The sequence below is a fragment of the Notolepis coatsorum genome (assembly GCF_963971535.1).
Source record: "Notolepis coatsorum genome assembly, chromosome: 2".
Lineage (NCBI taxonomy): Eukaryota > Metazoa > Chordata > Actinopteri > Aulopiformes > Paralepididae > Notolepis > Notolepis coatsorum.
This window is the reverse complement of record NC_140166.1, coordinates 15,832,027-15,847,853: the sequence shown is the minus strand read 5'-3', so window position 1 is coordinate 15,847,853 and position 15,827 is coordinate 15,832,027. Positions and strand designations below refer to the sequence as shown.

General features: G+C 39.4%; 1 protein-coding gene across 3 annotated transcripts in view; it reads left to right on the top strand.

The window, feature by feature from the left end:
* Positions 1–15,827, top strand: part of tsc1a (TSC complex subunit 1a) — a 155,655-nt gene that overhangs the window by 56,928 nt on the left and 82,900 nt on the right. For 2 of the 3 annotated variants that reach the window (XM_084307340.1, XM_084307338.1), the window contains exons 10-14: positions 28–143; positions 1,530–1,680; positions 4,548–4,630; positions 11,253–11,334; positions 11,747–11,839. In XM_084307340.1, the coding sequence (XP_084163466.1) occupies positions 28–143; positions 1,530–1,680; positions 4,548–4,630; positions 11,253–11,334; positions 11,747–11,839 (525 nt within the window). The remainder of the gene's footprint in view (positions 1–27; positions 144–1,529; positions 1,681–4,547; positions 4,631–11,252; positions 11,335–11,746; positions 11,840–15,827) is intronic. The other variant, XM_084307339.1, reaches the window with a different exon arrangement.

Below are 15,827 nucleotides of genomic sequence, written 5' to 3'. Positions count from 1 at the left end.
GGTCTGTCTGTGTGTTCTGTGTGACAGGAAGTTGCTCCACTCCTCTGTCCACGAGCCATCCTCCACCTCCTCTGTCCATGAGCCATCCTCCACCTCCTTTGTCTTTGCATCAGCAAACTGGAAACAACTGCTCCTATATAAAGGTATTGCTGGCTGTACCGCTGATGAGATGCTAACCGGCTAATATGATGAGATGCTAACCGGCTAATATGAGATGCTAATATGAGGAGACGCTAACAGGCTAATACGAGGAGATTTCAACAGGCTAATTATGATGAGATACAAACAGGCTAATACAGGCTAATACAATCGGATGCTAATATGATGAGATGCTAACTGGCTAATATGATGAGATGCTAACTGGCTAATATGATGAGATGCTAACAGGCTAATATGATGAGATGCTAACAGTCTTAACATGATGAAATGCTAACATGAGAAGCTTAACACTTTGAGTGCCAGCCACGAGAAATCTCGTTAGTTCATGCCATGCGTTGAGTGCCAGGAACGAGAAATCTCGTTATTTAATCGTTATTTTTTTTTATCGATTTCCATAAATTTTTCAACAATCTAGCCTCACGTTACCACTGGGACTCTGTCTGAGTTTGAACAGGGAAAATACCGCCCCCTATCGTCTGCCGGATGGTAATGCACCCTTTGGATTGGATTGAATGAAAACGCATGGGGAAGAGAAAGTCCGGAATCCACATTTTACTTGTCAGGCATGTAATCCGAGCCGATTGCAGTCTTCGCCGACCCTCAGAACAGCGTGCAATTGGTATTTCCAGTACCCAGCGTTGGATCAATAAACGCGATCGATATTTGGAATGGCGATCAGGAATTGGAATCTTCTTTTTGGAGAACATCTGATCTGAGGTAAGGAATCATTTGACCAGTCTTGGGATAATCCGAGCTCTTTTCACCTATATCTCAGCGTGTCCCATATGTGTGTGTGTGTGTGTGTGTGTGCTGATCAGGAAATAAGAATCAATTTAATTTATAAGTACACATATACTATCGATAATCTAGCGTTTATTTGAAAACGATTCATAAATAGGCTGAAAAGTGACGACGTGTTTTGTGTATTCCAGTAAAGCGCAGAATCATTTTTTTTCTGGAAGTTTCAAAAAACGAGCGTTTTTCAAAATGGTATAAAACGTAAATGAATCGATTTATATAAAAAAATTTAATAAAATAAAGATCCGTTTCGACAATGTTGACTGCAAACAAGTCATTGATAGCGATAATTTAAGATATAGTTTATGCGTTTGCAAATGTGATCGCCCTCCCATTGACTACAGCGCTGGCACTCAAGCGCTGTTTTTGGCTCCCCCTGCTGGCACGGAAAGTGTTAAAGATTAATATAATGAGATGCTAACAAGGTTAATAGTCTTAACATGATGAGATAAAGACGAGACTTGATCGAAGTGCCTGCTGGGACAGAAAAGCACAAATGTTGACTTGTATAGCCAAAGTCAGTTTGGCTTAGTCTGTATTAGGAGTTGGTAAAACACCTATGTGTGTCTCAGTGTCAGAGTGTTGAGGGTGATGTCACCTGGAGCCCCTCCTCCCAGTGTGGTTTGACCACACCCCCAGCCTCTAGAGGAATCTCCCCCACCAATGTTCCAGAGTCTTCTCTAAGCTCCTCCCAGCCACTCAGCAGGACCTCCTCCATCTCAGGTCAGAGACAAACACACACACTCACACATATATACACACACACAGACACGCACAAATATATATTTATACACACTCGCAAATATATATTAGTGCTGTCAATCGATAAAATATTTAATCTGATTAATTGCATGATTGTCCATAGTTAAGTCGCGATTAATCAAAAATGTATCGCATTTAACACTTTCAGTGTCCACCACGTGATAACACGTGTTATCAGCCGCCCCCTGAATGCCCACCACGACAATTAGCGTGTTATTTTTTTATTAGCGATCTGAATTCATATTTCATCAACCGAGTCACCCGTTGGTAAACCAGCCCCATCAGGAGCTCAGATGTGAAAAAACCGCCCCCTATCGTCTCCCAGATGGTAATGCACCCTTTTGGAATGGACTCAATGAAAATGGATTAGAAAAGAAAAATCCGGAATCCACACTTTTTTTTTTTTTTTACTTTGACCAGTCGGCTGGTTCTTTTTAGCGTTTATCGCTTTTTTCATCGCATTCATACTTGGTCAAGTTCGACCGACAGAAGCAGGCTGAAAGGGTTCAGATGGGGGGGAAGACACTCTGGGAAAGGCACGGCTGCCGTCCGGGATTCGAACGCGCTCAGCCCCAGATCCGTGACGAGCACGGTTGTCCACGGCGCTGAAATAGCACTTGCGGTACGTGGTGAGCTACTGGAGCTCCCCGGAATCCACATTTTACTTCTCAGGCATGTAACCCGAGCCGATCGGATTCATTGTGGACCATCAGAACAGAGTGGAATAATTATGTGTTTACAGTATGTAGCGTTGGATCAATAAAAGCGATCGATTTTTGGAATGGCGATCAGGAATTGGAATCATCTTTTTGGTAAGGAATCTATTTTACAAGTATTGGGATAATCGGAGTTGTATTTGCTGAGATCTCAGCGTTCGCCCTATGTGTGTGTGTGTGTGGGCGATGGCTTTGAGGAAATCAGAGAATCGATTTTTCAGATCGCCTATATAGCGTGCATGTGTGCATAATATGCATACATATACTATCGATAATCTAGCGTTTATTTGAAAACTATTCATAAATAGGCCGAAAAATGACAACGTTCTAGAATATTCCAGTACAGGGCGTTTATCATGGAATCTTTTTATTTTCCTTGAAAACGAGGGCTTTTCAAAATGCTATAAAACGGAAATGAACCGATAAAAAAACAATCCGCTTCGACAATGTTGACTGGAAAACGAGTCATTGATAAGCGACGGGAAGATTAGACACATAGCCATAATTTAAAACATAGATTAGGCGTTATTAACGCTAACATTGAAGTGGATGGTGGGCATTCAAGCACTAAATCGTGCGCCCCCTGCTGGCACTGAAAGTGTTAAAAGAAAAGAGTGTTTTTTATCTACCATAACTCATTCACTGTCAACGACGAGTATACTCGTTATTGGCCGCCAATCGTTGGACACCAACAACGAGTATACTCGTTATTTGATCATTATTTATTTTATTCGCTATTTCCATTCATTATCCATCCAGGAACGACCCCCGCCCCACTTTCATGCATTCATGATGGAACATTATATACCGATCATATGCATTTGAATTTTTTATTGTAGCGTGTATAGGGACGAAATGCCAATGGATTAAAGGAAAACTCCAACATTTTGGGAAATTAGCTTATTTAACATCTTCCCTGGAGTTAGACAAGAAGATACATACCTTTTTTGTCTCTGTGCGTGCATTTAGCTTTGGGAACAGTCGCTCCGTTAGCGTAGCTTAGCTTCATCACTGGAAGTGGGGGAGATCCGGAGCCTGACGTTCCCTTACACTGTATACAGTCACGAAATACACTCCAAATACAACTCCAAAACGTTCATGTAAACATGTTGTGACCTGTGTATTCACCACGTGGAGAAATAAAAAATAATTGAATTAGACAATTACGTTTTATAAGCAAATATACTCTGATTTTTTTTTTGCCTAACCACTCCTCTCTGAGCGCAGTCAGTGATTTCAACGTGTCGTCGTGATTGTTGACATTCTCATTCATTCAAAGGATCCGAACCGATTGAAGTTTATGGATACCATGACTTAAAATCCTCTTACCATGACGATTAAAAGCCTCCCCAATTTAGAAAACAGTAATCCAATGGCTGGTATTGATAATATACTACTAACTACTGGATGCTCTGAGCTAACCGGAGCTAACACAGAACAGGATGGTAAAGCATATATAATGACTTCCTTTCTGGGGTTTTCAAAATAAAAGTGTGACGTTTATAGCAGCGGAAAACGTTTATTTTGTACATTATCTAACGTTAACACGAACCTAAACTAACTTTAGGTTAGTTGTAACGTTAGTTTAGGTTCGTCCTTGATCCCCGACCTCCTGAAGTCCACAATCATCTCCTTTGTTTTGCTGACGTTCAATGAGAGTATCAATAATACACCGGAGTGAAGTCTAGTAAAAAAAATTAAGTTCAAATATTTTTTTTTTATCTTGCGTTAAAAGAATTGTGCTTTAATAACGCGTTAACTTTGACAGCTTTAATATATATATACCTTTGATTACAATGTTTACTTGCTCATATGCTTATATTCAAATGTTTACTTGCTCATATGCTTATATTCAGAGTTAATAATATTGTTTACACTGCTTATTTTTATCTTTACAATAATTGTATTGCCTATATTTATGTCTTCTACTATTAGCATACCCATGCTGCTATGAATTTCCCCAAGGGGACCAATAAAGGAATATCCTATCTTTTTATATATATATATATATATATATATATATATATATATATATATATATAACCACACATGCAAATACACACAAACTCTTACATGCAGTATCACTTGCTGTTGTATCTGTTGTTTTACTAGGTGTGATCAGCCCTGTAGCTCTCTCTCCCGCTGACACACTGTCTGAAGAATACCACCATGTCAGCCTGCCTCTGGATAACCTGGTAACTAATATGAGTATGATTAACTAACTATACTATAAAATGTACACCAAAATGTACATGGTATAATAAATGACTGATTTGGGCATTTAACTCTTTCTGCACCAAACCCGAGTATAGTCTGGTTTCGTTGCCAACAGTTGAGCGCCAAACCCAACTATACTCAGGTTTTGATCCTTTGATATTTTTCCTCTGATCCCCATTCTAGCGCGGACCTCCCTGTATCTCCCTTGCACCGCTGCCTATGTTAAAATTGCAATGACGATCGAATCAGTATTGCCTACCTTTTGAACTGGGATAGTTTAGTGTGGGGACACTTTTCTTTTTTTTTTGTCTGCAAGAACTCCACCCCCTCAGAGGACAGAGCCATCGCTCTGAGATTTTATCGCCTCAAACCTATTTCCCGTATACATTAGGGGTGCACCGATATATCGGTCGGGTATCGGTATCGGCCGATAAGTGCCTTGTTGACTGCCATCGGCCTATCGGCCGATAAGCTCAAATGTGCCGATGGCAGTAGCCGATAAATATCCATCGATTTGTGTCACGTCAATCTAGCCCACACATTCAAACTTTGAAAAAAGTTTCAGTCAAGCGACCTGCACAACGTCGCCCCCACACACACACGCTACTGCATCAAAGTTACTACTTATGATTAACAAAGGCATTCATTTTGTGGCATTAACGTTATATAGTTACACGTTCAATAACATCAGCGTATTTACCCGAACATAGCAAGCATTACTCATTCATATCTCAGTTGCTTCCTTTGCTCAGAGAGCCCGTACTGAATTGTACCCATTCTGCAATCTGTTAATAAAGTTTTCATACAGACAAATGTATAGAAAAGCTTTTATTATAACATTCGTTGCAGTAAAATCATTATGCCTCGTTTAGTACTCCTGTGGAGCGCTGGTAGTCCACTTGTGGCCGGCGGGGAGCTAACATTATTAGCTTTGTTGTTAAGCTCTCGTCAAAATCAATGGCGGACATCCCGGAATTAAAAAAACGAAAAGGCGCTTGCCGATTGGTGGTAAGAACAGCAGAGGCGGGTGCAAGCGGTGTGACGTAATTGGCAGAATCTACTGTCAATCAAAATTGTTCCGTTGCATTGCTTTGGTTGAGAGATAGTGTTTAGAGAGATGTTTCCTTTTTTTAAGTAAGTAAAGAGGCCTATGTTCATATCGGTGAGCACAATTTGTAACACAAAAAGAGACGTGTAGCCTATTTATTTATTTAATATTTTATTTATTAATTTTATTATAAATTTTTTTGTTGCCATGCCTAAAATAATAGTCAAGCATAGGGCTAAAACATTTTCATAAACAATAATAAAAATTTTTGTTATATGGTTATAATAAAAGCTTTTATCGGCCGATATCGGCATTAAAATGTGATATCGGAAATATCGGTATCTGTTTTCCAAAAAAATATATATACCGGTATATTTCTTTTTTGCTTTTTACACCTTTATTTACCCAGGCAAGCAAGTAAGAACAAATTCTGATTTTATTTATTGTCAAAAGTATGCATAATGTTGTGTTAATTCCAAGAGATATGTAATGTTAATTACCTGAAATTATAAAAAAAAATTGGGGGGGGGGGGGAACCCTGCATATATCGGTATCGGTTGATATCGGTATCGGTAAAAAAAAGCCAATATCGAGCATCCCTACATATAACGCATCATATCTTGCGATCTATGAAAAAAGACTGCATTATTTTGGAAAGGGGCGATTCGTTTAGTGTGTAATAGTGCACAAACTACAGTATGTAGATGTAGAAATTTACTTTTATTTTAATTGGATTAATTTGATCCAAAGTGCTTTACAATTTGTTACTCACATTTTAGTATAACAAAGCAGGGTAGCCGGACCAGCACTCACAGGTTCAATGTTTTTTTAATTGGCAGCCTGAATCAAAGCAGACATGTTTCGTTTCGGACTAATGTCCTTCTTCAGTGGTATGGCTAGCACTGGAAATGAATTCAAGGTGATGATTATATACACCTGGCAGGTAAATGACACGGCAGGAAATGACATCACAACGCAGGTGTGCCTATGCAATATGACTAAATGAATGACCTATCAAAATAGAGTACAATCATAATTTATACATATGTATAGATATATCTATATCTATCATCAATAAATATTTATAAACAATACAATACAAAACGAAACAAAATTACCAGAAACTTGATAACATATAGCATGCCCTTTCATTTATAGGGCTAATTGAGCCACTTTACTTGAATTGAATTAATTAATTTCAAATTATCCATAGGGCATCTAGTTTGGCAACAAACAACATCTTTAATCAGACCAGAAATAACAATGTGGGGGTAAGGAGGTTAAAGGAAACAGGTTAAGACGTTCTCTTCATTCATACCTTTAGGTTCGATACAATTAAACAGGTGGATATAATAACATTCACGTTGCAGCAGCAGCTTGTGTCTGTCTCCACCTCGCGCTGGCCTGAGTACTAGCTCTAGTCCCATATATTTGAGGTCGTTGACGGTATGCTTACACTTAGAGAAATGCCGAGCTACCGATGACTTGACATCTAAATTCCTCACAGCACATTTGTGTTCACTTATTCTTGATTTAAAGGCTGCAACGTGAATGTTATTATATCCACCTGTTTAATTGTATCGAACCTAAAGGTATGAATGAAGAGAACGTCTTAACCTGTTTCCTTTAACCTCCTTACCCCCACATTGTTATTTCTGGTCTGATTAAAGATGTTGTTTGTTGCCAAACTAGATGCCCTATGGATAATTTGAAATTAATTAATTCAATTCAAGTAAAGTGGCTCAATTAGCCCTATAAATGAAAGGGCATGCTATATGTTATCAAGTTTCTGGTAATTTTGTTTCGTTTTGTATTGTATTGTTTATAAATATTTATTGATGATAGATATAGATATATCTATACATATGTATAAATTATGATTGTACTCTATTTTGATAGGTCATTCATTTAGTCATATTGCATAGGCACACCTGCGTTGTGATGTCATTTCCTGCCGTGTCATTTACCTGCCAGGTGTATATAATCATCACCTTGAATTCATTTCCAGTGCTAGCCATACCACTGAAGAAGGACATTAGTCCGAAACATGTCTGCTTTGATTCAGGCTGCCAATTAAAAAAACATTGAACCTGTGAGTGCTGGTCCGGCTACCCTGCTTTGTTATACTGAACTTTATGGGATTACAGCACCCAGTGTGAGTACTTGTGAGCGCGGTCTAACTTGACTATATTTACTCACATTTTACCCATTCACACACATTCACACACCGACGGCGGAGGCAACCATGCAAGGTGCCAACCTGCTCATTGGGAGCAATTAGGGGTCTTGCTCAAGGACACATCGACACGCTGCCCGGGACGGCCACACATCTCCGTTTCCATGTTTCCTTGTCGGGCGAGGGCAGCCGTTCTGCCGGTTCCATCGAAGCGTGTCAAATATCTCCGATTCATATGTTGTGGTGGATTATGCCGTCGACCAAATGGGCATTGTATATACCAGATGGCGATCAAACAATTGGAATATTATTTTTGGAATACTCCCGATCACAGGTAAGGCCGATTTGATGTACATTTTTGCTTCATCCTCCAATGCTTTCATATCGATCGGGCTGATAACCGTTTTTAGTATTCAATGCGAATGCCGTTACTGGCGATCAAATAATCAGAAACGACCCCCCCCCCCCCCCCCCCCTTTCATGCATTCATGATGGAACATAATAGCTATGATATATATTTGATTTCGGGATAATGGCCTATACACGCAAGAATTGGCAACGTCGATAGTGGAATCGACGTATACCCACCCCAGTTAGGACAGCCGAAACCCGTCCAATCTTCCGCCGTCGACTTAAGACGCACTTCTTCAACCATTATCTGAAATAATAATAATAATAATAAAAAATAAAAAAAATAAAAAAAATCTAACCCTAACTAACCTTACTGTCATGCACTTGTCCTAATAAACTAACCTACACTGTAACACGCAACACTTTGATGAACATTGTTACTCAGCTGATACAGAGTTGTACCCTTCCTGATGACTTGTCGTACAGAACTTGTAAGTCGCTTTGGATAAAAGCGTCAGCTAAATGACAATGTAAATGTATAGGGCTTTAACTCAGGATTTCATGAATTACCCTAGACCGCTCTAAAACCATACTTATGTTCACCACGGTATAACACTGGAACGTATGGATGGAAAAAATTTATTCTTTCTCACATATTGAACGATAGATAGGTGATGTCAAATGGGCCATAGTATTGTATCCATAGCTATAATATAGAATATAGTTATAGCTCTACAAACGCGGTGACTCAGTCCTATATTTTAAAGCATGGCTATGCGACCACAGGGCCATGGCTAATCCCCGGCCCTGAATGAGTTAAACATAATACTAGCCACGGCCTGAGCAGCCCGGACATGTTTGTTTACCTTCAGATAATAGCAACCAGCAGTACCATGAAATCTACTACGGTTCAACCTGCTGTTCCAACCAGTCAAATGTTCAGATGAATGAAATACATTGTCATACCAGGACAAAGCTTTAAATAGTTTTTTATTGATCTTTATCTCGAACGCAACAAACATACAAATCACAGTAAATACAAAATGTAAACGTAAACAAATGAGTCCCATCTTCATCCATAGAAAAACAAATGAGGATGAGTTGGAGAAGAGGCAGAAGGAAGCGCAGCTTATCTAGTCCTGCCCCTTTCTCACAATATAACATTTAAAATAAAACTCTCTTACTACATAAAAGAGAAAACATTTTAAAATAAATAAAACAAGGTTAAAAAACAAGACAACAATCTTTTCTTTTGAATCAAAACATTCCCTGAGAGCAACCATCTAGTTCCTCAGTTATGTATTTGTCTGTGCTTTTCTGTATCTACTGTATTTCTTAACTGTGCTGTTATTGCTCTGGTTCGTTTCCACTTGTAGTCCATTCCATAAAGATACCCCACAAACTGAAATGCACATGCTTTTTAACTCATTGGGTGCCAGCCATAAGACTGGGCCCGCTGTAGTCAGGCCAGCTTTCCATTACCAAATTTCACTGTGTCACATTGTTTGTAGAGCTAAGTCTATATTTTATATTATAGCTATGGATCCAATATCATTGTCAATTGACAGTAAGAACCTTCCGTTCAAGATGCAAAAAAGAAATAATTTTTCCATCCATACGTTCCCGTTTTATACCGTGGTGAATATGAGTGTTATATCGGAATGATCTGGGATAATTCCTGTGAGGCTACTTATAAGCCACAACGCTAATAACGTTAAAGCCATTGGCGTTTCGTCCCTACACACGATACAGTTGAAAATCCAAATGCATATGATCGGTATTATGTTCCATCATGAATGCATGAAAGGGGGGGCGGGTAGTTTCTGATTATTTGATTCCCAATAACGGCATTCGTTATTACCACAACATATGCTGATCTGGGGGATGGCTATGAAATCCTTGCACGATCAAGCTGAAATTGACGTCAAATTGCTCTTAAATAATAATAATAATAATTTTAGGACCTGCTCAGAGGTCATTAATCGGCATGCATGCGATGCATGTATGCGATTCATCTCTGCGATTAACCCATCCCGTCGTCCTTCCCCGCCCCCAAGGGCAGCCGGGAGCAGACAGGCGCAACGTGAGCCGCGCCAGGGGACCAATCTAAGTACTCCTGTTTGTCTTCGTCAAGGACGCCACAGCGTTAGCGATCTTGTTGTTTTTCCATTGGGTTTATCTTATCGGGGGGGGGGAAACCCTTGCGAGCATGGGGAGAACATGCAAACTCCACACAGAAAGGCCTGGGAGATACTCCACCTGGGTCACTGGCATCATGGAAACCTGGTCCCCAAGCGGGAATCGAACCCTGGACCTTCTTGCTGTGAGGCGACAATGTTTAACCACTACACCACCGTGCCGCGCTATCTTTGGCCGGTGCGATTCCAAAAAGAATATTCCAATAATTTGATTGCCATCTGGTAGATCATATGTCCATTTGGCCCACGCCATAACCCTCTACAGCATAATGAATCGGGCGTCCCAAAAACTATTCCATGCGATCCGGTGAAGCCCTCGCTTCAGGTAACTAGAAAAGTCCATCCGAAGCCCTTTCAGTGTGACACCCGGTCTGCAACAGGGGTTACTGCATTCTCGAGACGGTGCCACTACCAGGATCTGGCCGGTACTGCACCTTCGGAGTCCCAATATGCCTTTTCCAGGCAACATACAGCTCTGTGACATTGAATAGGATATTAAAATCGGAAAAAAAGAAAAACTAACCAAAAACTTAATATTCCGTGGTTGGCACTCAACGGTTGTCGGGCAAACACGTAATATTACTTGGTTGGCCCCGAATGAGTTAAGAGTGGTGTGGACAGTAGGATATTTTAAGTTTAAGTTTCATAACTTCCCTCTTTGTCCATGACATTTTTTTGTATATTGCCTGGCAATAAAGTTAAAATTATTCTGTTATACTTATTCTGAATATGAATGCATAATACACATATTACAGAATAATCTGTTATTCGAAACATATAAACATATACATATAAACATGTTGCACAACAATGTGTTAATGTCTCAGCCCAGGCAGGAGGGATCAGTCAGCCAACCAATGGGAGAAGAGGAGAGAGGTCGCCCTGAGGTCACCAACAACAATAACAAAGGTCAGCTGATCACATTCTTTCCTGGTACAGTTTAGCTGTTAGTTGCTTGGGGAATACATTGACCTAAAGGAAAGGCTGTTATACACTAGGCAATTTTGATGGTCAATGTAGTTGAGTAACTCTCAGAGCAACAGGCAACACAGAGAACCACACAGTCATAGATATTATTATAATGTTTTCTGATAACATGCTCCTCTGTAATTCATGCTACAATTCTGAGACACGTGTGTGTGTGTGTGTGTTTTTTATTTTTATGTCTCTCAGAATTTGTGTGATGGAGGACTCTGACTAACCTAACTATGGTGTGTGTTTCTGTGTGGTGTGTTTCTACACGGTGTGTTTCTGTGTGGTGTGTTTCTGTGGTGTGTTTCTATGCGGTGCGTTCTGTCGTGTGTCTATGCGGTCTCTCCAGAAGGAGGGAGGAGCATGTCTCTGACGGAGCTGTCTGACTTCATCAAGGAGCGAGAACTGGAGCACACCACAGGAACCAAAGAGAGAGATGACGGTACATGGTGTTACTACACACACTACTTATTACACTTAATGTTACTACACACACTACGTTTTCCACTTAATGTTACTATACACACTACTTATTACACTTAACACTTTGAGTGCCAGGGACGCGATTTGTCGTTAGTTCATGCCGCCAGTTGAGTGCCGCCAATGACTATAGCGCTTGTTTGTCGTTTTTTTTTTTTTTTTTTTTTTTTATTCATATTTCATCAATCGAGCCTCACGCTAGTGTTGCAGACTCTCTCTGAGCTCAATTGGGAAAATACCGCCCCCTATCGTCTCTCCCTGTGTAACTGCACCCCATTCGTTTAGACTGACTCGTCCAGCCTCCTCATGTTACTTTTCCGACGAGCCATCTGAAGAGACCCAAGTTGATCGCCGGCCCGAAAAACGCGTGGAATATATATTTACAGTACCCAACACTGAATCAATAAACGCGATCGATATTTGGAATGGCGATCAGGAATTGGAATAATCTTTTTGGATAACATCTGATCTGAGGTAAGGAATCTATTTTACCAGTCTTAGGATAATCAGACCTTTTTTCACAGAGATATCAACGTGTCCCATATGTGTGTGTGTGGCTGTGAGTGTGTGCTCGCTGATCAGGAAATGAGAGAATAGATTTTTCAGCCCGCTTCTGTATCGTGCATAAGTACACATATACTATCGATAATCTAGCGTTTATTTGAAAACTATTCATAAATAGGCCAAAAAATTACAATGTTTTTTGTGTATGCCAGAATATTCCAGTAAATGCCGTTTATCATGGAATCTTTATATTTTCCTGGAAAACGAGGGCTTTTCAAAATGCTATAAAACGGAAATTAACCGATTATTAAAAAAAAAAATAATAATAAAATCCGTCTCGACAATGTTGACTGCAAACAAGTCATTGATAAACGACGGGCAGATTAGACACAGCCATAATTTAAGACGGAGATTATAATAATAATAATAATAATAATAATAATAATAACTTTATTTGTATAGCACTTTTCATACAGAGGTTGCAGTTCAAAGTGCTTCACAACAGTAAAAAAATAGGCATAAGCGGGCATAAAAAGATAGACAGGTAGCAAGGTATGGCAAATCAGTGTTTCACATTAGGATCTAGCATCCCAATAGGCTCTCCGCTTACAGTTTTCAGTAACACAAATAATAAAAAAATAGTTTAAAATGATTCAGTTTAAAAATAGTCTAAAAATTATAAAATAGAACGGACATAAAAAATACAGGCATGAGCGAGCATAGCAAGGTATGGTAAATCAGTGTTTCACATTAGGATCTAGCATCCTAATAGGCTCTCTATTCAGTAATACAAATAATCAGTGTTTCAGTAAGAAGTAAAAAGTGCAATAACCGACCCATGAATTTGATAGGCAGGGTATGGTAAATCACAGTGTTTCACATTAGGATCTAGCATCCTAATAGGCTCTCTATTCAGTAATACAAATAATAAAGTAGTTTAAAATGATTAAGTTTAAAAATAGTCTATAAATTATAAAATAGAACGGACATACAACAACAGTCAAAAATGTAAATAGCAAGGTTACAGTAAAAAGTGTGAAAAATAGTTTAAAATTATTCAGTTTAAAAATAGTCATCAGTAAGAAGTAAAAAGTGTGATAACCGACACATGAATTTGATAGGCAGTGTAAAATAAGATAAAATTAGCATAGTAAAGTAGGCAGGGTAAGAATAGTGCAGGTAAGTCATTGAAATGCCTGAGCAAAGAGATAGGTTTTAAGCTGTCTTTTGAAGATGTCTAGCGAGTTGGCTTCCCTGATGTTTTGGTGTAGTTTGTTCCACAGTTTTGGGGCATAGTTGATAAAGGCTGCATTACCGATCCTCTTTTGACTGTTTCTGGGTGCCTCTAGTAGTCCAGCAGCTGATGATCGCAGTGTTCTTGCTGGCGTGTAATTTATTAGAGTGTTGGTGATGTAGCTAGGTCCCTGTCCATTTAGAGCTTTGTATGTAAGGAGAAGGACCTTAAAGTCAATTCTAAATGTTACAGGAAGCCAGTGTAAAGTAGCTAAGACTGGACTAATGTGCTCTCTCCTTTTGGTTCTAGTTAGCAGTCGGGCTGCAGAGTTTTGGATTAGCTGAAGCCTCTCTGTGGTTTTCTTAGGGAGACCTGTGAAAAGTGCATTACAGTAGTCTAACCGGCTAGATATGAATGCATGAATTAGCTTCTCAGCATCGTTCTGATTAATAAATGGTCGTACTTTTACTATATTTCTGAGATGGAAGAACGATGTTTTCGTTACTTTGCTAATATGAGAATTGAAGTTCAGTTCTGAATATATGATAACCCCGAGACTAGTGACCTCAGATTTGATCCAAGGGGTTAGTCCTCCTAGGTTCTTTATTAACGTTTCTTTTTTAGTTTTGGGGCCGATAATTAGAATTTCAGTTTTGTTCTCATTTAGTTTCAGGAAGTTCTTACTCATCCATTTATTTATTGCCAGTAAGCAGTCTGTAATGGAGCTGATCGCTGTATCATTTGGTTCAGCAGATATGTACAGTTGTGTATCATCCGCATAGCTATGGAAATCTACATTATGTTCTCTGATGATATCACCCAGCGGTAACATGTAAAGGGAGAAGAGTAAAGGACCTAAGCAACTCCCTTGTGCAACTCCATAGTTGTTGTCGTATATATCAGACATGTGCTCTCCTAGTCTAACATAGAATTTCCTCCCTCTGATGTATGTTTTGAACCAGCTTAGTACATGTTCTGAGAAACCGACAAGGTTTTCAAGACGATCGATTAGAATATCGTGATCGATTGTATCAAATGCTGCACTGAGATCTAGCAGGACAAGGATGGAGATCTTATTCTCGTCAGTTTAGCCTGAGGTCACTGATTATTTTGGTGAGGGCAGTTTCAGTGCTATGATATTTTTTGAATCCCGACTGAAATTCTTCTAAGATGTTGTTTTCTTCAAGAAAGGAATTTATTTGAACTGAAACTATCTTTTCAAGTACTTTGCTAATGAATGGTAGGTTGGATATTGGATGATAATTTGCCATTTCATTACTATCCAAGTTAGGTTTTTTTAGTAATGGCTTTACAACTGCTGTTTTAAAGGCATCTGGGAAAATACCAGTTCTAAGGGAAGTGTTTATGATATCTAGCACAGGGCTTGAAACACCCGTTTGAAGAAAGCTGTAGGCATAGGGTCAATGTCTGAGGTGGAGGAGTTACATTCTGAGACAGTTTTGCAGAGTACATCTAATGTGATGCATGTGAAACTTCTCATGGTTACATTGCACGGTTTGCTGCAATCAGCTTTATTTCCATCATGAGTAATGCTGGCCCTGATCAAGGTTATTTTGTTGTTAAAGAATAGTGCAAGTTCTTCACACTTAACCGTTGATGACTGAGGAGGTGTAGGGGCAGTGTTGAGTAGTAGGTTAATAGTGGAAAAAAGGATTCTGGAGTTTCCAGCATTTTCTGTAATGATTTTAGAGAAGTAGTCTTTCCTTGCTAAGCGGATGGTTTTATTATAAGCAGTTAAAGCATCTTTGTATGTATCACAGCATGCGCTCACAATGCTATCATTGAAGTGGGTGCTGGCATTCAACGGCGGTAAGGCGCACCGCATCGCCGGTAATCAAAGTGTTAATGTTACTACTTACTACACACACTATTTATTCCAATTAATGTTACTACACACACTACTTGTTACCGTACTTTTCGCACTATAAGCCGCACCTGAATATAAGCCGCAGCAGCTAAATTGAATGATGTGTACATATATAAGCCGCACTGGACTATAAGCCGCAGGTGTTTTAATGTTTAATTACCATATGTAAGGGTTCGTGCGCAGAGGGGATTGTCGGGAAAGAGATGGCTGTTTGAGGAAGCTCCCATTTATTAACATTTTTGTTTAAACAGGAACGATAGCCAGTTAGCCAGCGCCGGGTACAGTAGGTAGCAACGTTAGCTACGATAGCCAGTTAGCCAGCGC